The following is a 26,206-nucleotide window of genomic DNA, read 5'->3' as shown; positions in this document are numbered from 1 at the left end:
AGATTTCAATATTATCATTTACGTACAAATCTTCTGTAATTGAGAATGTAATGTCAACAAAATCACTGGTAAAACTTATCCCGATATTAGTGATACGAAAAGGAATATTTAAAGAAAAGAATAAAAAAAAAAAAAAAAAGAAAAAAGAAAAGGAGAAAGAAAAGAATAAAGAAGAGAATAAATATATAGTATAATTTTATATGCGAGATCATTTGTAACTCACGGTCATAGTTACAGAATAAATTAAATATAAATTATGTCAGACTTATTTTTAAATAATATTAAGTACGGTGTTAAAACATTAGTTATAATTTTAAAATAAATTAAATTTTGAATTTATTTTAGGGATATGTTAATTTTATATATATATGTATATATATATATATATATATATGTATATAGAGATATCATTATCAAACATTTTTTTTGTTTCCAAATGTTATCAGTAATATTTCATACATATTTTTTACCTTTTTACTATAAAGTCTATAAAAACAAACATCAATTTTAAACACATGTATTCATTATATTTACACATGTATTCATTGACGTACGAAGCTTTTTTTATGCGTTTAATTAATATTTCTTATTTTTGGCTTTTTTTTTTCTATTACGATTTCTTAATCGAAAACAAACTAAAGAGCATAAATTCGTTTTATGTTTTATATCAATGTCATTTTCAATGTCTTCGACACGTTGTTCGCTCTAGTCGTCGTCGTCGTCGTCGTCGTCGTCGTCGTCGTCGTCGTCGTCGTCGTCGTCGTCGTCGTCGTCGTCGTCGTCGTCGTCGTCGTCGTCGTCGTCGTCGTCGTCGTCGTCGTCGTCGTCGTCGTCGTCGTCGTCGTCGTCGTCGTCGTCGTCGTCGTCGTCGTCGTCGTCGTCGTCATTCTCGGGGGGGTTATATGATCAAGAGACAGTATAAAGCAGAGTCCACATACGACTTGCACGCACTAATATCAAGAAAAGAGGGAAGGAGAGAGAGTGTGATAGCAAAGGAGTGTACTATTCGCGAAACGTTCGTTGATATGTTTATCTAAATACATGCGGGTAAAATTATTAAACTTTAATATATATTTATATGTATGACCTCGTGCGTTTTCTTTTGTGATTAATGTAATATCTAAAAAAGAAAAAATAATATATATATATATATATATATATATATATATATATATATATTTATATACATATTATTGAAGGACTGTTATATAAAAAAAGAAGTGTTATCCTAGAGTGTTTTTATTCTATTTTCTATTTTCTTTTTTGAATCGAATTTTTAAATTCAATTCGCGATTTATCATTGAGGAAAATAATTTCTCTTCGCTTGGTAAGTGTTATTTCTATATATTTAATTATTTTGTCACTTAATGGAAAACTTTCTTTTTTTAAACATTTTTCCCTAAACAATTTCGTTCTTCCTCGTTGTTTTTTTTCTTTCTTTTTTTTTACGTACATTTTATAACTGATAAAACTTATAGTTATTAAATAAACAATAAGGAACAATGGAAAGTTTAAAATTTAATGAAAAAAAAAAAAAAAAAAGAAATGTAAGTTTACATTTTATATTATATGACACATTTGTTAAGATGTAAATTAATCAAAACAAGTCTTTTCTTATCGTATTTTTCTTAAATAGTATTGTATTCAACAGAAACTTATATTATTATTAAGTACACGTACGATTATTTAGATATTAAAAATAAATTATTTGTTATACGGTATAAATATTACATCAAAATAATAATTGGAATAATTTAGAAATTTTTAATAAAAAATATTAGTGCGTTGTTCATTTAGATATGAAATAATTTTAACAATTTTCAATAAAAAAAATACAAAAAATAAATAAATAAAGAAAAGTAAAAAAAGAGAAACAAATACAATTTTTTTTTATTTAGATATTACTATTCCTTTATTTTTCTAATACATAAAGTAGTAAAAATTTTCAAGAAAAAAAAAATACTGCAGTGTTACTTCTTTGGATACAAAATATCGCTCAAATATTTTTTCAAATATAAAACATCTGATATAGTGTTAGTTATATGAATATAAAATTTTCAATAATAAGTACTAATGGTGTTACTTATATTTAGATATAAGATATCAAATATTATTTCAATAAGAAATACGATAGGGTCCTTATTTATTTAGATATAAAATACTGAATATTTTTAAAGAAAAAATATTAAATATTTTAATATTAATTTGATACATTTGTATTGAATTTCTATTAAATGAATAATTTATTCCTACTGTATGAAGAATTTTTTCCTATCCATGTTTCATCATTATCATTATATCATATATGTTATTCATGAGTAATAATTAGATAAATGCTTAATTTTGAATTTTCAAGACTTTTTTAAATAGTCGTACATATCCAAAAGAAAAAGAAAAACCAAATACAATAAAATAATAATAATAATAATAATAATAATAATAATGAAACAATTTGGAATAAAGAAAGAGAAAAGATCATGACAAAAAATATCATATAGCATGTCGAAATATATCAACTGAAATAGTTCTCCGACATAAAAAAAAAAAAGAAGAAAAATCTCAGAACAGAGAAAGATGTTTGCATGCCGTACGATATGTTCGTTTGCGCATTCATTCATTTGCATTTCAAAAGAAGATTTATCCATTTACAAATATACCTATATATTTGTCTACCGTCAATAGGTATTTTTGAGATATTACTATGTTAATCCAATGAATATAGCATTTAAATCCACTAGCGAATACAAATTTCTTCCTCTTTTCGTTCGAGTTAAAAAAAAGAAAATAAAAAAAAAAAAAAAAAAAATACAGGAAAGTAAAAAAATACATAAGGATTGTATATTTCATTGCGATTAGAAATATATCAAACCTTGTGTCAATATATTGATAATTCAAAATCTAAATCGAATAGTTAATCCCAATTGGTAAATCGCTTTACGTTTCTCAACGTATGTACAATACATATGTAAGTATTATACTTACATATAGAGTCTAACCTTCCATCATGGGTCATCAGGTATAGAAATCGCTACAATACTGACGAGCCTGATAAAATCAAATAGTATCGCAGATCTCTTGGATATCTTCTTATTCAAAAATCTCTCATGTACTAGACAATATTACGTGTGCATCAGGAATGCATAATTAGTTTCAGAAGAGCCTCATCAAGGTTAAGAAAAAAAAATTAGGTCAACTTTACTTTTATCCATGATATATTACGTCGACAAATGAATTATTACATCCAGATTATTACACGACCTACTTCAGAATAGATACGTTTTCTAAATGTATATACATCAGGATATCTTCTTATAGTATATTTATTTCAATATTTCCTTTCTTCTTTTTATTTTTTTTATTTTATTAACATAAAAATATTCTATTTACTAGATTGTATGCACATACATATGTACATATATAAGTCGTATATCTGGATAAATCATTTAATGTTTCATCAAAGATGATACAATTATTTATTATTATTATTATTATTATTATCATTATTATTATTATTATTATTATTATTATTATTATTATTATTATTATTATTATTATTATTATTATTATTATTATTATTATTATATAATTCACACGACAATTACGTATTAACGATCGATCATTATAATGTATTATACTAATTGTATAATGCAATTAGTATCGTGTGCATGCGTGTATGTATAATGTATGTAGGTATGTATATATCTATGTATGTATGTATGTCACGGGTTAAATATTTTTTTAACTTTCGCTACATCACCGTGTATATGTGATAAATCTGAAAAAAATCTCAAGAAGATCTAAAAAATAAATAATAGAAATCATTATGAGATTACACATTTTATTTAAATAAATATTTAACGCTCATAGCCTTTTAAAAACGTAATATTTTATATTATATATTCAAGGTTAAATTAATGTGATAACATTTCTTTCATTTTTATTTTACGTTGTTTATACATTGTTTCTTTCATAAAAAGAAAAGGCACGGAACAAAAAAGAATTTATATATATATATATATATATATATATATATATATATATATTTTGAATCATTCGTAAGAAGAAAAAAAAAGACGAATGCTGTAATGAAAAATAATTAAATAGATTTGTTAAACATAAAAGGGAAGAACTCTGACCGTTGTGTCAAGAGGAAATAAAGTGTTAAGAATTATGTTAAACAAGTTTCTTAGGAATTATTTGACAGAATGTACACATATGCTCACATTGCATCTACACATATAATTTTCTATCGTCTCATGTAACTTTCTGAAAAACTAATATCCTTAAATTACTATCCTTTATTCTTTATTTAGACATTACAATAATTATAAGATCTAAAGTATAATTAACAGTTAGAGAATTATATATATATATATATATGATGTTTTTGTTTATATTATATTATTTATTTAAATTTCGTTTAATATTAAAAACGTTTATGTCATAATTAATGGAAAAGGATTTGCCATTAATCATTTATCTCCCTATTTTTCGTTGTTTTAATATGATAATGTACAAATTTTGTTATATGTTTTTATAAAAATAATTTATAAAAATTTACGTGAAATATGCTATTATGGAATAAATTGAGAAAAGAAAAAGATTTTATATTTAGTAAAAAAAAAAGATCTCTCTTTTATTAATATATTTTGTATGGTATTAATAATAAAAGCGTTTTAAAAGTCGACATTTAACGTTAATTCTTGCGTATAAATATACATGCATAATAGATACATAACGATATACCCTTAGCTATACAATGTATACGCGGTTTTGTCGAATGTAAATCACAATATTATAGTATTACTGTTATACGACTGTTTTAGGTTTCTAGTGTCGAGGTGATTAAAGTGAGAAAAACTTGTAAGATTCAGGTCACACCCATGAAATCGACAATACCTTTACAACAATTTAAAAGTGAGTAAGATTCTTTTTATAAATTTAACAAACTGCGTAATCAATACCATTTCTATAATTACGATTAAATTTACGGTTAAATTTCTATTATTATGTTATTCATGAGTAATTATGACATAATAATAATTACGTTTGATAGTATAAATGATAAATAGAAATATTTGTAATTACAACGATCTCGAATATCTAAATATCAAATTAATTTATCTGTCTATCCATACTTGTCCAATTAAACGATCATTATTTATCAATTGAAGAAACGTTCGATGTTCTTTGACAAACATCAACGTTCGATAAAATGATAGTTATATTTTTTTTTATGAATATTTTCTTTTTAATTGAAGTAAAAGTAATATTAATTACAGATATTAATCTCTTAAATTGATAGAGAGAGAGAGAGAGAGAGAGAGAGAGAGAGAGAGAGAGAGAGAGAGAGAGAGAGAAAAGGAGAAAAAAAAGATAAACAAAACAATTAACTTCAGTAGTAATTGATAATTGTACGTGAAACTATGTTCGTATAAAATATTATTGCATACATTGATGGATAGATTATAATAATTGTTAGTTTAATGGCATATGTTATTTAAAATTGATAAGTTCAATGAGAAATAAAAAATGTATTAAAGTTTTATTTATGGATATAAGTATGGATTAATAGGAATAACTATATTTAACTTTATCATCGATTTAATCATACATTTCCTTTCATTGATAATGTTTTTCTATTAAAAGTATTACACAATAATATTTCCCCATTTCTCCTTAGATCTAAACAATATGTATTAATTTCAATTTTCTATATTTTGGCTATTTTTTCAAAGAACTTTCAAATATATAGAAATATTTCAAAGAAGCATTAGTAATAATTAGAAGTAATATTGAAATATTATATTATTATCGTATAAATATAAATAAAAAAAAAAAAAAAAGAAAGAAAAAGAATATAAAAAAAAGAATTTTCTTCGTGAAAAAATGTATCTTTTTTGTAAAATTTGCCATTACACATATATACCCGTATACACGATATTTAATCAGAAAAACATTTGTGTCATTAAACGTTAATAAATGTATATCTATATACGTTAAAACTAGACTAACGATAATTATTGTACTTTTACTTTCAAACTTCCCGATATGTATTATCAAAAAAAAAAGAAAAAGAGAGAAAAAACAGAACACAAAACAAAACAAAAAATAGAAAGAATTCGTTGCTTTAAACACGATACTCAACGTGATAATTATATAAGACTACATTCTCCTGAATGAAAGTTGGAAAGCGTTATGCATGAAGAAAAGTATAAACGGTTGCGCTCGATCTTGACCTTATTTAAAGTCTACGTAGATGTTTCTTTCCTTATATTTCTCTATTGGTCGTTTTTAAATGAACAAGGGCACATCTCTTGTTCATTAGTCACATTTCTTTCGAAATTATCAAATGATTAACTGTACAATCATTTTCTTGTAATGCTTTTTTCCCCCCTTATAAATATTAAAAGAAATTACAAAATCTATTTTTCTTTTTAAAATAAACGCATTAACATCTCGAATAGTTTTTTTTTCTTTTTTCTTTTCTTTGAATTAAATAAATTTATTGAAATGATATTAATAGATATTATATATTCGTTAACGAATTAATAATTCATTTTTTGTATCTTTGAAATCTTTTACTATATATATACATATATCTACATATATATACATATATACTACAATAATATCTATCAACAGCATCTGTGAAATTAGTATCTTATACGAGAGTATCGGAAGGATTAGAAAATAATACTCGTATTGTGTTATCGATCATATATTTTTTTCTTTTTTCTTTTTAGATTAAATAAAATAAATAATTTATTTTCTTTATAATTAAATTAAATGTATAATTTTCTTTATATTTGAAATTTTTTAATATATGTATGCATGAAAAAATTAGCACGTTATATGAAGTATGATCAGAAACAAAAAAAATTGTTTTGTTCTTATTCTTTATATAAGAGCGTAAAAACATACAAAACAAGAATTTAGAACAATTTTTAAATACGTTTGATTGGTTATCATATCTGTATCCTGTAAATATCTTTCAAAATATATTAATTCGATTGCACGATTAAACTTTGTATCTATTTTTGCATCATATATTTCAATTATATATCAATTAAATGTATATTTTGTTCTTCTTTTTTTATCTATTCACATTAACAATCGATATCAATCGTATTTTTTTCTTAATGTTTACTTACGATAATCACAAATTATCAGATTTATAAAAACTTGATCTGATTGATATTGTAGGTTACAAATAAGATTTATTTGATAGAAATTTGCATGAATAACATTTCCTGTAAAAGATTTACATTCTTAAGAAAAATAAAAAAATATAAAAACAAGAAAAAAAGATTAAAAGAAAACAATTTATATAAGAAAATGCAAAATAGATAATACACACATTTTTGCAATAAAAATAGAATATAAATAACTTAATAAATTATTAAAGTAGGTTATATAAGCTATTAGCTTTTTGATTTGCTTCGAAAAAAATAAATCTGTTTAATTGCATAAAAGTGTTCTAATGTTTTTCTATTGAAAGCTTTACTACTATGAGATTACATGTTGCGCGTGTGTGTATATATATACACATATATATATATATATATATATATATATATATATATATACACATACATATTTATACGCTATGAGTAATTCTCATCAAAGAAAAATACCTACCTATTTACGTATTATCACGTATTCATTTTAAGATCAAATTGAATGAATTACTCATGTAACTTCCGCATCCATTTTGTTACATGTCGATGGGGATTGAATATTAAACTCAAAAATTTATTAATTAACTTGAACGATTTCCTTTTCCTTTTTTTCTTTTTTCAGTATATTTTACAAGAAAATATTCCATGATCCTAAATTTAAGAATTAGAAGTTGTTTAAATGAAAGATTTTACGTATCTATGTTATTCGTCATCATTATTTACATAACATTAACATAAATATAATTTAACCAATATTTCATGTTGAAATTCGATAATTAATCTAGAAATAATATCATCATATTAATAAATTGTTTTACACGTCAATTTAAATTTCACTTCTATTTATTTGATCAGTATTTTTATTAATTAATGATAAATATTTTTATAAAATAAATGATCAATATATAGGAATATTTTGATCAATATAAATAATTAAATTTCGTCAGTTGTATTATATACTTATTGATATATTATTATCAATACTATGATCATTAATTAATTTAAAATACTGATTAGAAGTTTAAAACTATTAACTTCATAAATAGCATTTATACAATTTTGTTTAAATTTTTATTTTCTTTGTCAAGAACTGGATATATTTATTGTTACATCATCACTTTATATTATCATTTGACTGACCACTTAAATCGAATCGAATCTGGTTTCTTGCATCTCATTAACTGATTCCTATGTTAATGGAAATAAGCAATATTCGATTTTCTTATTCGTCTTTCAATTCCTTTTATTCTTTTTAATAGATTAATAATTTATTTATATCTATAATGAACTTTAATATATAAGGTGAGCTAAAAAACCTCTTCGATGTTTTTAGATTAATTTTGATTTAAATTGACTCTTACAAATCCAGAACTTGTAGTTTTAAGATTTAAAAAAAAAAAAAAAAACGTTTTAATATTTAAATAAAGTAATTCATATTTTTTTTAAGTCGCCTAAATCATTTTTGGCCTATACTATATTTGTACATATTATTGAATTGTCCAATAATTATATCTATGTAGAAATTTTTATTAGTTTATATTTAAAATAATTAACACTAATATATTTTTATTTGAAAATTAAATTTGATATCTTATATCTAGATATAAATAACATTATAAAGTATTAATTCCTCTATAGTGTATTATATTTATTATATATATTCTTCTTTTCTCATAGTCGCTATATGCGCTGCATTAAATGCGCTCCATTGATATGGAGAATCTCGTATATCTAAAACAATTGTATGTCCAAATCATTTCGATAATATCGGATTGCTTGTTCATTCGATCAATAATCTTTGTAATAGATTTCTTGGTAAAGGCTTATCTCGACATTGTTACAAAATAAAAGAAGTATCTTCTAATAAGAAATTAAAAATGTATAGGATAAAAAATAAATATGTTAAACGAATTTCAAATAAATATTCCTAATATAAAAAAAAAAAAAAAAAAAAAAAACGAATTCCTGATTTCTACAAAAAAGAAATGTATAAGATGAAAAGGTAAGTATGTCAAATGAATTCCAGAGATACGTTTATATAACATTTCTTTCTTCTTTTTGTTTTTTCTATCTTTTGAAATTAATGCAAAAAGTGTATTGAATGAGAAAATTTAAAGGAACTAATGATCAATCATGGCAATGATTAAAAAAAAAAAATGATATACAAGATATCATATGTTTTTCTAAATTATTTATCACAAATACTTATTATTGTTTTTATTCTATTGTTTATTTTGTTTTATTATATTGTTTATTATTTATATAATATACATATTGCAGAATGATAAATTGATTTTCCAATGAATGGAACAAATTTCTAATCAGTTTGCCTAATTAAATAATTCACAAAAATTCATTTAACATAACTGCGTTTCGTATTAGAAGGAAATAAGATAAACGTTATATTTGTTAAATATTTAAACATTTACAGAAGAATATCTTGTGTGGCGTTGTAATACATCTCTCCCTCTCTCTCTCTCTCTCTCTCTCTCTCTCTCTCTCTCTCTTTCTCTCTCTTCGTATCTATATTTATCATGTAAAATATAATTTCAAAAAATTAACATAACTTCGATCATATTTTTCTGTAGAAAATATTTTTTGTGAGAGAGAAAAAAATACGAGAAATAAGAAAAAAACGATCTTTTGCACCATTTATATATATATATATATATATATATATATATATGTATGTATGTATATATATATATATATATATATATGTATGTATGTATATATATATATATATATATATATATATATATATATATGTATGTATATAGACATCTTTTTTTGCTTACCAATTTTTAATAAAAAAAACCTATACATATCTTTTTTTTTTAATTAATTGTTGGAAGTATAATAAATAAAAAAATTCGCTTGTATATAAATACCTGAGGAAATAGAATTTTTAATGAAATTAATTTTATTTTTTAGAATGTATCATTTTATTTATGGTTGGCATAGTCTGCAGCCTATTGAGCTATACGATTTATATCATCAACCCTTTAAAATTGATCATAATTTACGTAAGTACAATATATGTAGCTTCGAGTTAAAATAAAAATGTTTATATATATATAAAATATAAGATACATATATTTATATATATATATGTATCTTATATTTTAAATACATCTTGTTACTTCTCCTTAGAATTTACAATTGAGAGTTGACTCGATGATTTACTCTATATGGAAACAACCTCCTATCGATATATTCGTTAAAGTATACATTTTTAATATCACCAATCCTGTCGAATTTTTAAAAGGAAAGGAAAAATTAAAACTGAATGAAATTGGGCCCTATGTATATCAGTGAGTGAATCGTATATTATGTATAACATGTACGTACGAGCTGGTGATTATAAAAGTATATCAATAAGTAATATTATTAAATATATCAATAAGTAATATTATAATTTTCATTTTGAAATATGATCATCAATCATTATCATTTTGATATTGGAATTATTTAAAAATTATTTGTATAAAATTAATAAACGCAGAAAAAATAAGTATTCATGTATATATATATATATATTTTCTTTTTCTTGAAGTATAATTATTTTATTGTAATAAAAAATTTTTAATAATACCGTGTATATAATTGACGATCATAGAAAAGGTACCTATCTAAATATATTTATTTTTGAAAAATCATTCTATTATATGATTTTAAAAAAGAAGAACAGCTCGTGAGAGAAGTGAAAATATGTTTTTTATTTTTAATATCTCTAATGACTTACATTAGATCACTTTCATAATCATCAATAAGTATATTATATCGTTCAATCGAGTAGGTAGTATCTATTTATATTTTATTTATATGATTTAATATTTACATTGTTTAATAACATTGCAGAGAATTTTTAGAAAATACAAATGTAACATTTAACGATAACGGTACTGTAACTTATATTCCAAAGAGGACTGTATTTTTCGTGCCAGAATTATCAAAGAGCGATCCCACAAAAGATTATGTTAACGTACCGAATATTCCGATGTTGGTAAGTGATAAAAAAATCACACAATAATATATTATAATAATTATTAATAATATTATATTAATTATATTAAAATATTAATTATCGAGATTTAATTCTAGACAACATGTATGATATATAAATATAATGATACATAAATTAATAAGAACAAGACTTCTAACGTTTCATATATTTCCAATTTAACTTTATCAAAATTTATTATTATTTCACAATTGTAGATAAAAGTCATATTTAAGTCATACAATCATATAATGAGCGCAATGTATATATATATATATTTTTTTCTTTTTCTTTTTTTTTAATGATTGTACAATTCAAGGCAAAGTATTTGCGTACATTTAAAAACTGGTATTGGCTAGGATTCGAATCGGAAAATATTTTTACTTTCAATGTATCAACTTGCTAGAACCTTGACTCCGTAATGCAAATGTTGCGTAAAGTGGTTAAGTATAACGCGTGATCATTTAACTTTGAAGTTAAATTTTTATTTCAAATTAAATATTATTTAATTTGAATATCCATTTTATAATCAATCATATATATTTCACGCAGCTATAATGAAAGAAAAAAAAAATATATATATATAAGTATATGTATAATATATATATACTTATATATATTATATATTATATAAATATAAATATAAATATATATATATATATATATATATATATATATACTTACTACATGTACCAATATTTCAGGGCATAACGTCTGCGTTGTATGATTCTGGATTTTTTATTAATTATCCTTTGACGCAATTGACCAACATGATCGGTAGCGAACCCATACTGAATATCACAGCTTATGATTATTTATGGGGTTACGATGATACCTTAGTCAAATTAGCGACCGACATGTTACCATCTTATTTCAAGTTTAGAAAATTTGGTCTTCTTGATAGGGTAAGTAATCTATTTTTTATATATATATAAATCAATTTCCTATAGAATTATTGACAAATTTCGTTTCTTTTATTATCTCCCGGCTAAGAAACCGATAACAAACAAATAAATTATACAATATAATCTTTAAATATAACTTGCTCTGTGAATATTTAAATACAATAACAAGCATAAATATGCGAACTAATAAGTATATAATAATGTGGCTGTGATTAATTGATAGAATATCATTATTTTTGTTACCATTCCATGTCAAAATATTATCACGAGAAACAATTTAGTCTCACTAACAAGTAAATCGATTATTAAAGCAATTATTGTCGCGGTGACTATCGAAAGTATATTCATGTGAACTTACGAACTAGATTATTACGAATAAAAACAATTTTTTTCTAGCTAATCTTTTTTTCAGAGGAGGGAAGAGAGATTAAATCGAAGTTGCATATTTCATTAATTTTTTTATCAATATATGAACATACCTACTTTCACGAGCCACTTATACATACATATATATATACATGCATAACGTACATACATAGATAACGTTCGTAGTTCGAACTAATGGCAGGTTTTAACGCTTGATACCTTTCACCGAGCACATAAGCTTGTATCAGAGTTCAAAAAGTTAACGATCTTTAATGATTTTATCCTAATCGAGACTATAAATATTTATATACGGTAAAGAAAATTCTATAGAAAAACAGAATTTTTTTTTTCTATCATTGACGTATGCAATAGATAATTAAATTGATTATTTATTCATTTATTCTTATTATATTTCTTATCGATCCTTAAATATTCCTGCTTTTTCTTTATCAACGTTAAATATTCCTGCTTTATTATCAGCATTATCATGTTACTTATCATCAACGAACATTATGACGCTTCTAATAATCTCGGTAACATATTTTTTTTTTAAAGATCTGTTTTACTAAGCGCATATAAAAAATGAATCTGTCATTATATATAGTGTTTCGTTTTAAACGATACGATGGAACATATAATTCCGTTTAAAAAAAAGAAATAATAAAATTGATCTTCACAAGCGACCTTTATACGTCCATATTAAAAAAGAAAAAAGGAACTAATAACAATATATCCTCCTCGAAGCTATTCAAGCATTATTTGAAATATGTACGATACGGACAATAATAATGATGTAAATTGAGAGGTCAATATCACCTGAAAGATATCCTGTATGATATCTATATAAATATTGAATAAGTATTGAATAAATTGGTCAATAATTAATATCGAAATATTTTATTGAAAAAAAAATACAACTCTCATTATTAATAAAAAATATTAAAATTTAATAATAATATAAAATATCCCGATAATTTCTGTATTACTTATTGTCTAATTCAATATAATTTTTAATAATGTGTTTATATATTTATATATATATATATACATACATACACACACATACAAACATATGTACTTATTATATGTCAAGAAATGAATCTTTTTTCTACAGATGTACGACGAAGGTGACAACATCATCAACATAAATATTCGTAAAAATGATGATATGAGAAATGAAAGTGGACGATATCTAAGTATCGAAACCTACAATGGAAGTCCTGGATTGTCTAATTGGGGATATCGCGATGAGAAGGATAACAAAACTTATCCGGAGTAAGTTTACGTTAATAGTAATTGCTGAAAAGAAAAAAACAAATTATTTATAAAATTTTATATTTATACACGATAATGTACTAATTGTTTTTTTTTAATAAATTTGTAAATAGAACTTTTATGATTTCTAAGATCTACGATTATGGACATCGTGTATGAAGTAATAACTTCACGTGTCTAAAAATCAAATGTATAAAAATCAATTTTCTTTTTAAAATAGTTAAATTTACAATGAAGATTGAGTACGTGTATGTTTAAATATTTACGAAAATGTATACATTCAATTTATAGAAATACAATATGTAATCGGATTCAAGGAGCTTTAGAAGGAACGATGTTTCCACCGAATTTGGATAAACGTGCTGTTTTTCGAATTTTTCGAAAAGCATTTTGCAGAACTTTACCGATAGTATTTAAAAAAGAGGTTGTCACGGAGGACGGTGTTTCAAGCTATCTTTATACCATGTCGGAAGATTTTTTGGATCCTCCAAATGAAAATCCGGACAACGAATGTTATTGTCGCAAATTAAAAAAATGTCATAGGAAAGGACTTTCAGACTTAACGGCATGTTATTTTAGTAAGTTGACTGATTAATGTGTGTGTAATTTTCTTTTTTTATGATTTTAAGAAATAATTGTAAAAATATTCATATTATTAATAGTATATCTGTTGAGTAAAAAATTCGCGATTTTTATTTTTTCTTATGAAGAACTAAAGAAATTTTAACTATTTTTTTCTTTCTTTCTTTCTTCCTTCCTTTCTTTGTTTTTTTTTCTTTTTTTTTTTTTTTTTTTTTTTTTTTAACAGATATTCCTGCAGCTGTATCTTTACCACATTTTCTTGACGGTGATCCAAGTTTGATAAATGAAGTGGAAGGCCTTCATCCAGATCCAGAAAAACATGCTACCCAAATTCTAATTCAACCTGTAAGCTATAGTAATTAATCATATGCTTTTGTTTCTAATAACGTTGGAAATATTTTGTTGTATTCGATATTTTTATTATATATATACATATATATATTTTAATTATTTTATTTTCAGGACACAGGCATGCTAATAAAAGTAAACTCTAGAATACAAACGAATCTTGTGATGTATGATACGAAATATAATTCAAAAGTCAAACCATTTAATAATATAACAGTACCATTATTCTGGAGCGATTTGGTAAGCTTTCTTTTTTTTTTAATAGTTCTGTGTACATATGTTATCTAAAATTTATAAAATTGCTATTTATATATGTATATTATATATGTGTTTGTATATATCAACATTCTCTAATCTTTCATTTATAGACGATTCCATCTCTGCCGAGTAATTTGTTATTTTTATTAAAAATGCTTGTTAAAGTACTTCCTATCACGCAAACTGTGATAATGTACTTATTAATGATCATTGGCATTACATTGATCATTTTATCGTTAGCAGCATCTATTTGGATATTCAATCAGCATCGAGAACAACAATTTGACTTTGATAGAAGGGATAGCGCAGATTTGAGGATACCTTTAGGATATGGCCAAAATACTACTATACATATCTTACCGAATAATGAAAAGATTAAATCAAAATCGAATTTATATAGTTAATTCATAATATTTACTTTTATTCATTTTCTAATGTACAGGTATGAGTTAGATTCTAATCATGGTATATACATACACATACATACACACACACACATTCGCGCACGCACATACATACAAACAAAATAAAGTTTAAAATTTTTTATAAGTAAATATTTCTAGAAATAAAAGTTTCGATATAAAAGAAAATTATCAATAATATATCACTATAATATTCATTATATTTTTAAATGACATTTTAAATTACATTGAATCTTAATTCTATATCAAAATTATATAAAATTAATTCTGTAGAAGAAAAAAGAACTATTAGTTTTATTTTTTGTATTATTACTATTGTTATTGTTTATTATTATTTTTACTATTATTATTATTATTATTATTGTTGTTGTTATTGTTATTATTCATAAATATAATACTATTTCAAGATTGGTCATGGGAAAATAGTTATGACAAATATGTGATTAATTAATATAATTAAAATACTTTTTTACTAATAATACGACAATTTCTAAAAATTATTGAAACATTTCTCATAATCCAAAATCAATTTTTTTTAATTAATTACATAAGTAATATCTGATAAATATATAATTTATGAATGAAACATTGTAAAAGTAAAAACTTTTTAATTTATAAAAGAACAATCGTATATCATATCAAAAATATAAACATTGTGCTGCATTATAAATAGTATGAATTAAGATCTTCTTTTTTTTCTGTACATAATTTCTGATTAAAATATATAAGGTATTTTGGATGTTGCTAAGAGGTTAGTCTCCTATAATCCAACAATTTATAACTTTTGACAAAGAATAAAATTGTTGGATTCAGATTATTATTAATGTATAATTTTTTTTACTATCATTAAATTATATATTCAGCCACATATCTAAGAAATGTTTATAATGTAAACATGTTGAATGTGTACGAAATGTTTACAATGTAATAAAATAAAATTTAATTTTGTTTTTACAGACAAATCTATAAATAAATATAATAATTATTATATATTTTTATATATATATATATATATATATATATATATATATATGTATATATATATCTGTGTTTTCTATTACTTTTATAAATCACATTCTATTTACATTATTTAGATCATATAATAGAGCATTTTTTTATGTTGAATAATTATAAAATATACACTTAATAATATCTGTACACTTGTGAGTTTGTCAACAATAGAAATCTAAAACAATATCATAAAGAATCTATTTTGCGAAATACAACTTCCATTTCAGGCCTATTTTGAGCCATACGATTAGAACACCATTTTCCCAATACTATAAAGTTGCTATATGCTTGTTTATCTTTGTCTCCTGCTTTCTTATCAATCAATAAATGCAAATATTGATCTTCAATACTATCTATAAATTCTTTTAAAAACTTTTTTTGTGGTCTATTATCATCATAAGGCGGAAGTCCTGTGGCTAATTCAAACAATACAATTCCATAACTGTATGTATCTATTTTCGTAGATAATTGTCTTCCATATAAGAAATCATCTGGCAGATATGGTCTCGTACCATGAATTCTACTCACCTAGTAAAAAAAAAAAAAAGAAAAACAAAAAAAAGAATAATTATAATTTTTAATCAAATTATTGAAATTTTTACTTTGCATTTGTTAATTTTTTAATATATTACTTTCATAAAATCCTTTTCACCCTTTCTTGCTAAACCAAAATCTCCGATTTTAGGTTCAAAATTTTTATCTAGCAAAATGTTTGCACTTTTAATATCGCCATGAATTAAAGGTTTTTCTCCAATGGTATGTAAATATTGTAAACCACGTGCAGTACCCTTTGCAATTTCATGGCGTTGCAGCCAAGATAGTGGTCGACTTATATGTTTTAAGAGCAAATTATCTTCCAATGAACCATTTTGCATCAATTGATAAACAAGACAAGGTACATGGCCATCTAAATTGTATGCATATAATGACAAAATATTTTCATGCGGATAAGAGTTCAATATTTCTATCTCTTTAAGTGATTGCTGAAGTTGAACTAAATAACTTTCATCAGGATTTGCCTTCTTGTATTCGAGCTTTTTAATAGCTACATTTGTATTTTTCCATATACCTAGAAAAATAATAAATTTTTTATTCATTCTTTAATACTATTATAATAATATAATTATTATATTATAATAATATAATTATATTATTATAATAGTATTAAAGTATTATTATAATAATAGTATTAAAATATTATTATAATAATTATTAATACTACTATAATACAAATATTGAAATAAATATAAACCTCTATAAACTATTCCAAAACCACCTTTTCCCAATATGTTATGTTTCAACCAACCATTCGTAGCAATTTCAAGTTCATTATATGAAACACGCGGTAAAGTTGTTTCAGGCTTTAATATAGGAATCTGAGATTTTTGGGAATTAGTTTTATTCTGTTGTAAAGGTGATAAACGATGTGCTAAGAATGGCACAAGTAAATTATTTGAATTACTCGATGCAACTACAGATTGTAGATTATCTAAAGATTGATTTATTATTTTGTAAGATGCTTCTTTGGTATTTTCATTCGGAATTACTTTTCTGGCATCTAGTCTCGGGGAAATCCTTTGATTAAAATTTTGTATACCGATTTTTAAATCCTTGGTATTTTTATCAACCTCTTGATTATTGGATATCCTTAAAGGATTATTATTGTTATTATTTAATAAGCAATGCAATTTTTTATCTACAAACGACTTTAAAAAGACCATTGATTCATAATGTTTCATTCTTGATAACAAAATAAAAAGTTCCAAAATGGTATGATTATGAAGACCCCAATTATTTAATAATTCTTCCGTAGGACTTTTCTGTTTTCGTAAATTACAAATAAAGGATACATCATACTGCATCCATTTACCTGTAAATTATAACATAGCAAATAATTTATTTGAGGTTAAATAAAATTTCTCTTATAGATACTTACCCGCAAGTTCTTCCCATTTATTATCTTGATCTAATAATTTACATATTTCTAATCGTTCTAAAACTGGCAATTGATAAATGTATTTAATATTTTTGACAAACGTTGAAGTCATCACGTTAAAATATATTTATCGTTAACTTTTATTTAATTTAAAAAAGAACAACATTCACAAATTATTTCATTACTTTTTATTATCGACAAATAATAGTACTTCGATTAAATCTTATTAATTGGAATTTCCATTACATGATGACGTTAATAAAATTCAGTATCATTTATTTATTCGAAATATGTGTGACTTCAGCGACAGCTATGGACAAAATATAAATTACAAATACAAACGATCTCATCAGGTATTTATCGTGTCGGTATAGTAGTTTGTTTGATTATTTTCCTTTTACGCATACATAACAATTCGTTTCGTGTGAGTTTGCAATAAGTATTATTAGTAGATTGTGAATTGAAATTTTTCAATCTCTAATAAGTATATCTTTTTTTGATGATAGCTTTTATCTCGCAGTGATTCATATTAAATACAACATCGCTATGCATTTGTTTTTACGATAAATACATAAATAATAATAAATATAATTGACATATATAAGAATTAATATATAAATCTACGATAAAAATAAGAATTTGTTTAATATTTTCTTAAAAATAATTTCTTAATATTGATATATTATAGTACAATAGTAAGATAAGAAAAAACAATGACGGACGAAAACAAAAGAAACGTTTTATAATTTTCTTCATATATCGTCTGTATTAGATGGAGCGATCATGTGTCGAAATTATCAAGGACACAATTTGTTGAAAATTCCCGTATCAAATCATCACGTAAAATGATACATTTTTCCTTCTTTTCTTATCATAAATTATCGTCATCATATGCGTCATAATGTATATAATATATGTATATTCTTCTGTTTCTTATTATTATTACTGTTTTTATTATTATATTATTACATTATATATTATTATTATTATAGTAATAGTAAATATATATGCATTTGTCATCGAACAAAATTATATTGTTGGTGTATCCTATTTAGCACAAATCATCGCGAAATTCACATCAATCATCAGTAGAAGAAATAAATATAAGAGATTGAATAGTAACATCTTATTAAATTATCATATAAAGAAAAAAGAGCAAATTAATTCATTACTTTTGTTTATATCGATACAATAAAAAAAAAAAAGAAAAAAAACACCGGAATCATTTAAACTCGAGAATCTAAGATTTCCTGAATCTAGATGATTGCCAATGTGTTACACGTTGCCCATAGAATCTCTCTTTCTTTAATTTATAAAATCTGAAAAGAAGTACAAATATTTCCAAAATTTAACAATATTTTAGAAACTCAATTCCCTTGACATAAACAATTAGACATGTATTTCCTTATTTTTCTCATAGAAATATCTGGCCAATGCTCATTAAAATGATCGAGTGAATTATCATAAATTTTTTCGTACGAGAATCGAGAAATCTATTTTTTATGCGTTTGAAAATGTTCAAAAAATCTGAACATCAGCTATTTATATACACAATCAAGCAGATAATCGCTACTTCACGGATATAAAACATACTAAACTGTACTAAACTTTTTTTTCACGAAAAATGTCGAAAATAGCATTTGGGCCATCAACGAGAACAGTAATAATTCTCGATGAACAATTTTGATGAACAAGATTTCATTTTAATGACGAAGGTTTAATTTACGGCACCCTTTCGGCGGAGTTTTGATGTTTAAATAAATATAAAATTATCAAATGTATAAATAATTTTAAATTAGATGTTTACTCGTCGGAATGTAAGAGAGAACTGCTATCACATATGTCGGATTTAATCAAGATTTCATACTTATTGACTTTACGGTAACGCAACGAACTCCGAGGTTAAAAATTACACACACATGAAAATATTAAATTGAAATTCATTTATATTTATCGCGAATTATGATTTATGTAATGTTTGAACAAATGTATTATCATATAAATTTTTTTTTATACCTCGCGTACATTATACATCGTTTAAATAATTATTAAATTATCGAAAATATAAATTATTGTAATTTAGCAATAGAGTATATTCCAATATTTAATAATTCGAATACAAAAGAACATAGGATCAATAAATGTCAAAATCAATTAAATATTCATTTTTTATTGATATTAAATGTAATCAACGACCCAAATTTCAAAATTTAATTGTATAGTAATATTAAATTTAATTTCTTTTATATTTAATGCGTGTTACATGCATTAAAAACTTCTAATCTCTTTATTATTTTTAATTTATAGTACATTATTTCACAAGCACGTTAAGAAAAAGGATTAACTATTCCCTTCTTATATGCAGAATTGTCCACAGAAGATAAACGATCACAGTGCTATTATCGACAGAAATAACAACTAATAATTTTAATTATGTACCGTCGATAAGTTAGGGAATTAACTTGTTACTTCAGTAACTATTACCTGTGAGTATTAAATGCCTCGAATCATGTAGGAAAGCACAATAAGAATTAACATGATCAATAATAAAATTATTCATCCAACAATTTATAACATTAGCAATATAACATATATATATATTTTTTTTGTTCTTTTATCTATATAATTATAATACAATAAATAATGATCGAGCTTTGAAAGACGATATAACATAATAAAAATAAAACAAATAAACACAAAAAGTTAATATGAAAAGAAGAATAATGCGCATTAATACAGTCATTATTGAATACTTATGAATGTTAGATGTATAACAAAATATAATAACAAAAATTATTTTTGTCAGAATCAATACTGTATATTAAACTGCCCTGAGTAGTACATTGTTCTTTTTATCACTTTTAAGATCATTCCACCATTGTACTTCGGCTTTACCCCAGATGAGAAATATCAAATTAGTTGCGAAATAAATGCCAGCCGAAATATAAAATACTATTGACCATAGATATGTACTGCTCTGTAATAAAAAATCAAAATATTTATATATATATACATATACACATATATATATATTGTATTTAAGATAACGAATTCCTTCACATATAATTATGTAATAGAAAGATAAATAATACAAGATATGAAATAGATTTCTAATATTATATATGATAAAGATTATACCAGGTCGCTAACGATATTTCCACAGATTGATGGTGCAATTATCGCGATGACAGAGGCCAAACAATTAGTGATAGACATCAGAATACCGGCATGATTCGGACTAAGATCGATATGATTTAATTGATATCCACAAAGTGATCCGGCGTTGAGTCCAACTGCTACAACAAGAATTATAACAGTCCAGAATGGATTATCGATCGGAACAAAACCCAAAACAATCAAAGCTGCGGCGGGGCCCCAATAAGCAATAGTATTAGCTAACTTTCTCGTTATCGATCTAGAGACATTCTTTTTAAGAGCATAATCCGAAAGCCAGCTTACAGGGAAGCTTAATATCCACATCGCCAGATAAGGCAATGCTGAGATACCACCATTCTATAAATTATTATAATTAATAAGAACAATATATTAATGTAAGAAGAGTATTTTAATGATATATTCGAACGATCAATTAATTACCTTTCCGATATCAAAACCCAAAACGGAATCTAAATAAGTTGGCATTTCTGTAAGAAGAGTCCAATATCCCCAACTTTGACCACAATGAGCGATTATCAGTGCCCATATTGGTGTCGATGTGAAAATCTCTTTCCATGGTGTTCGTAATTTCTGAAATAGCACAATAAGTTTGAGCTTTAATATAAAAAAAAAAAAAAGAAATAAATGCGATATTAATGTAATATCGAATGACAAAAAATTTCTTCGAGAATTTATAATCGTTGAAAAAAAAAACCTCTTTTTTGATTATATAACGTATCAGATATCGTATCATGCGAAACATGAAGTTGACGCATTTATAATTACAATGGTATTCTGTTTACCGTGCGTAATTACAGTTTCAGTTTTTACAATCTTTTCTTTCAGCGTGTAAGATAAAGGACAACTAAAAATAGTAGTAACTACATATACGTATATGCAATCTCTCGTTCTTTTTAAATTATCTATTAAATCAATTGCAAAAGTAATACTTGCGTAATGATATACGCGAGATCAATACGTCCGTTCTCCTTTTTTTTTAATAATAATTAAATAATAAATAAATATTTATTTATTTAATAATAAATAAATAAATATGTATATATATATATATATATATATATATAAATATATATATACAAAAATATCTAATCGCTTTGTGAAACTAACAAATAAGATCTCTATGTATAATAATTCATAATACATTGCTATTCGATAAAATGGTCTATTGCAATACTACGTGAATGACAATAATGATCAAAAATCAATTGGAATTTTATCCCCGTTTCTAAAGTTTTGGTAAAAAACACAAAAAAAAGAAATGATAAAAAGAAGAAGAACAAAAAGAAACTATTAATTCCAATGATATAATAATAATTATTCCAATGATATAATAACCGCAGTGGAATTCCGAACGATAAAAATTATCGCAAGAATAAATCTAACATATAAAAACTCGATTAAACACCGTTTTTTCAAATCGTTCGATCGCGATCAAATTATAATGATTTCAGAAAAAGACTTTTGAAGAATCGTTACGTACATTACTCATTTTTTAATACTCGACATGAATAATTTTTCTTATCGCGTGATTACATAATCAAACGAAATTGAAATATTTCCATTTAGAATATGAATAGTTCCCGAGTCTATCGAACTCTATAAAAAGAAATTATCGTTGTACTCTGAAGAATCATTAGAAATAAATCAACTAATGCTCACTAAATCAAAGTATGTAAGTAAAATTTACAATCTGTTTACGGAATCTTAATTCTTATTTCCTATGTAGAATCTATTTATTATCCCATTGTTTTACGTTTAATAAAATGTTTAATGGTTAATATTTCATCGTTCCTCGATAAAGGCAATTTTTCATTCATTATGTATGTACATACCATCGGTATTATTTACGAACTGTTAAATATTATATAACTCTTGTATATTATAATTTATTCACCTCTTCGTTATCAGTATGAGTAATTTCAAGGCTGCTCACAATATACATCTTTTCTTCAAAAGAAATGGTTTTATGGGTAGACGGTGTATCGGAACCAAGATAGAGAAAGATTATACTCCAACAAATTGCTAAACCACCAAAAATATAAAAAATACTAGGCCATCCTATTGATGATGCTGCGAGTAGACCACTAAATGGAAGAGCGATAACTGTACCAAGCAGCGCTCCTCCGTATATGAAGGTACCTAAAAAAAAAAATCATATAGTTGCACGAAGAAATAAACAAAGAGAGAAAGAGAGAAAGAGAGAAAGAGAGAGAGAAAGAGAGAGAGAGAGAGAGAGAGAGAGAGAGAGAGGTAATAAAATTAATAGTAGAACAATATGTAAAGAAAGTAATAAGGAACATATATTGTCCGTCTTTCACGATTGTTTTCTTTTTCTTTTTCTATTTTTTTTTTTTGTTTATTTTCTTCGCGCTTTTTTTCAGTACCTTCGTTCTATTTCGCGTATCAAACGGTTCTCACCAAGTCTTGCCCTCTCTAAGGGCGGCACCCATTTGGAGAGAAGATTGTGTATGGAAGGTAAGAGGCAAGCTTGACAGAGACCCATGCCTACCCTGCAAACGTATACAGCTATGAAGCCGCCATAATGAGCAGCAAGGTACGTCAATAAACTAAATACACCGCAAATGAACATCCCCAAACAGAGAAGTTTTTGAGTGCTCCAAATAGTGATGATATAACCCGATGGTATCTGCATTATTGTGTAACCCCAGAAAAATGAGCTAAGGATCGATGCCCTTTCTAACGAAGTCCATCCATAATCCTAAAAAAACGATCGATCTAATTATTTACAAATGTCATCAAATCGTTAACAAATTATTATTATTTAAAAATTATAAATATTTATTATATACAATATATATACATATGTATGATAATTACATATTAATAGAATTGATTTAAAGAAAGTAACACTTCTGTTTAATCTTTCGTCGATTATGTTAATATTATAGCTTATAGTTAGTTCTTAATGTTGAATGTTAAACATTGGATAATATAAAAAAGATTTACTTCGATCTCTGGATTTGCCGTAGAAGAATTCGACATTGCCACAACAGCCACTGACATTCCCACTCTAATACTATATCCTATGACCATGGCAAAGAAAAGTAGAAGAACTTGCAAATGTCTGACCCCCAGCTTACCTGAAATACACACACACATATACACACATATACGCATATATATATATATATATATATATATATGTATATGTATAGCATATATATATAGAGAAAGAGAGAGAGAGAAAGAGAGAGAATACATACAGAAAAACACACACACACATATATGTTCAATAAATAAAAATGATGTTCATCTTGATTTTAATTTCGATCAATTAAAAAATGAAAATTGAAAAAGGCTTATTTAAATATTTTTATATTTAAATATATTTATTTAAATATTTAAATTTTAAACGCGTCATTTTTTTCTCGCGATTATTAACATTTGATATATTTACGCATTTATTCATAATATAATCTAATATAATCTTACATTTAATACCATTTTGAGATAAAGATAAGAATTTATCAAGAAGACAAATGAATTAAGTAAAAATGACATTTTTTTTTTTTTTTTGACGTATTTAAAAATTTCAATACAGCTTATCTATAATTAAACACTGTTGTAATTAAAATAAAATAAAAGAGAGAGTGGGTAAATTTGATATACACAATCTGAGAACGCAATAAGACACTTGTGTAAGTATAAAATTTTCTTGTTATCTTGACTTTCAATTGAAATATTATCTCGATCTTAAAAAATTTATTTATTAAGATATTATCACAGAATATAATTGACACTCGTGATAACGAACGTGATGACTTTTCTAATAAATAAAAAGTATCTCTTGAATCTAAACAAAAAATTGATTTATTTAAACAAAACAGATTGTATGATATATGCATTCAAAAAGTATTTATGCGAGATTATATTTTAGGGTAATATACAAATCCATTTGAATAAAGAATTCTTCAACAATTCAAGAAACAGTGTAGAAAAGTAAAGTAATATAAAATAATTTGAAAAAATAACTAAAGTAACAATATAATAAACAAAAAGTACTATATTAGCGTAATTATAAAGAATTAAGTTTACTAGCTCGCTGACGATACTCTTCGAAACGTTTTTATAATATATCACAATGCTCATCGTGATAAAAAAATAAAATTTGAATTTCACATTTGACGAAAACGCACTGATGGGAGAATTGTTTTAATAAATCATTTTCAATATATATTTGATCGTAAACAATTATAAATAATAATAGTGGTGATGATAAAACTGACAATGATAACGATGAATAAATCTACCTGGTGACACGTTCTTCGTTGCATCGTCGCTACTAGCTTCCGTTTTGATAGCTATCATTTTCGCTTCTGCGAGAATACACCGTTGTAACAATGTTAATCGTTCATACAGCCATACATACTTATATTGACTTCCCCCCACGATTAACGAGACACCACGCCCCTCCTTTATTTTTTCTTTGATTTTTTCGTCTAGACTAATTGTGACAATTTCTATATACAAACTCGTAAAATGTAACTATACTCGTATGAACAATGACTTTTATTTATATATTTACACGTTCTCATACATATAACATATATATAAAAAATATTAACAAAGTTAATTCTAACATGACATATAATTATTTATAATATTTTGTTAATAATTTTTTATTAAAAGTCATTGCATCTAAGCGATATTATATGGAAAATAATGTGATTATATTAAATCTTACGATGGAATATTAATCCTTTACAATGCATATGATAAAT

General features: G+C 24.4%; 3 protein-coding genes across 4 annotated transcripts; 1 reads left to right on the top strand and 2 right to left on the bottom strand.

Moving 5' to 3' along the window:
- The first annotated feature begins 895 nt into the window (after positions 1-895).
- On the top strand, positions 896-15,508 carry LOC124422461 (scavenger receptor class B member 1-like). 2 transcript variants are annotated; one of them, XM_046958916.1, is made up of 11 exons: positions 896-1,047; positions 4,827-4,917; positions 10,116-10,207; positions 10,335-10,495; positions 11,043-11,187; positions 11,889-12,089; positions 13,570-13,730; positions 14,022-14,308; positions 14,539-14,657; positions 14,775-14,900; positions 15,029-15,508. In XM_046958916.1, exons 1-11 carry the CDS (start codon positions 1,042-1,044, stop codon positions 15,320-15,322), a joined length of 1,683 nt encoding a protein of 560 aa, XP_046814872.1. In that variant the 5' UTR covers positions 896-1,041; the 3' UTR covers positions 15,323-15,508. The 2 variants fall into 2 exon arrangements, with proteins under 2 accessions (XP_046814872.1, XP_046814873.1); XM_046958917.1 differs by lacking the exon at positions 896-1,047 and adding an exon at positions 1,287-1,327.
- An 882-nt stretch (positions 15,509-16,390) lies between these two features.
- LOC124422472 (serine/threonine-protein kinase pelle) lies at positions 16,391-18,824 on the bottom strand. The gene is made up of 4 exons (XM_046958938.1): positions 18,288-18,824; positions 17,604-18,221; positions 16,984-17,420; positions 16,391-16,879 (listed from the first exon to the last, which is right to left on the bottom strand). The coding sequence occupies exons 1-4, from the start codon at positions 18,397-18,399 to the stop codon at positions 16,538-16,540; spliced, it is 1,509 nt and encodes a 502-aa protein (XP_046814894.1). The 5' UTR covers positions 18,400-18,824; the 3' UTR covers positions 16,391-16,537.
- Positions 18,825-20,990: 2,166 nt separating this feature from the next.
- Positions 20,991-25,839, bottom strand: LOC124422563 (putative inorganic phosphate cotransporter). The gene is made up of 7 exons (XM_046959200.1): positions 25,736-25,839; positions 24,432-24,565; positions 23,883-24,183; positions 23,359-23,603; positions 21,885-22,034; positions 21,426-21,800; positions 20,991-21,264 (listed from the first exon to the last, which is right to left on the bottom strand). The coding sequence occupies exons 1-7, from the start codon at positions 25,791-25,793 to the stop codon at positions 21,109-21,111; spliced, it is 1,419 nt and encodes a 472-aa protein (XP_046815156.1). The 5' UTR covers positions 25,794-25,839; the 3' UTR covers positions 20,991-21,108.
- Between the last annotated feature and the right edge of the window lie 367 nt (positions 25,840-26,206).

This window comes from Vespa crabro, chromosome 3 (assembly GCF_910589235.1).
Source record: "Vespa crabro chromosome 3, iyVesCrab1.2, whole genome shotgun sequence".
NCBI classification, from domain to species: Eukaryota; Metazoa; Arthropoda; class Insecta; order Hymenoptera; family Vespidae; genus Vespa; species Vespa crabro.
The sequence above is the reverse complement of the archived record's forward strand: the minus strand, read 5'-3'. Positions and strand labels throughout refer to the sequence as shown.

Bases quoted from the DNA above. Each gene is read 5' to 3' on its own strand.
- LOC124422563 (XM_046959200.1), bottom strand. From the start codon at position 25,793: ATGATAGCTATCAAAACGGAAGCTAGTAGCGACGATGCAACGAAGAAC. The intron at 23,604-23,882 runs GTGAGAACCGTT...TTTTTTTTTTAG, and splicing joins CTTAGAGAGGGCAAGACTTG to GTACCTTCATATACGGAGGA. The intron at 21,265-21,425 runs GTATAATCTTTA...TTTTTATTACAG, and splicing joins GAAATATCGTTAGCGACCTG to AGCAGTACATATCTATGGTC.
- LOC124422472 (XM_046958938.1), bottom strand. From the start codon at position 18,399: ATGACTTCAACGTTTGTCAAAAATATTAAATACATTTATCAATTGCCA. The intron at 18,222-18,287 runs GTAAGTATCTAT...TATAATTTACAG, and splicing joins TAAATGGGAAGAACTTGCGG to GTAAATGGATGCAGTATGAT. The intron at 17,421-17,603 runs GTTTATATTTAT...TTATTTTTCTAG, and splicing joins TTTTGGAATAGTTTATAGAG to GTATATGGAAAAATACAAAT.
- LOC124422461 (XM_046958916.1), top strand. The intron at 12,090-13,569 runs GTAAGTAATCTA...TTTTTTCTACAG, and splicing joins AATTTGGTCTTCTTGATAGG to ATGTACGACGAAGGTGACAA. The intron at 13,731-14,021 runs GTAAGTTTACGT...TTCAATTTATAG, and splicing joins GATAACAAAACTTATCCGGA to AAATACAATATGTAATCGGA.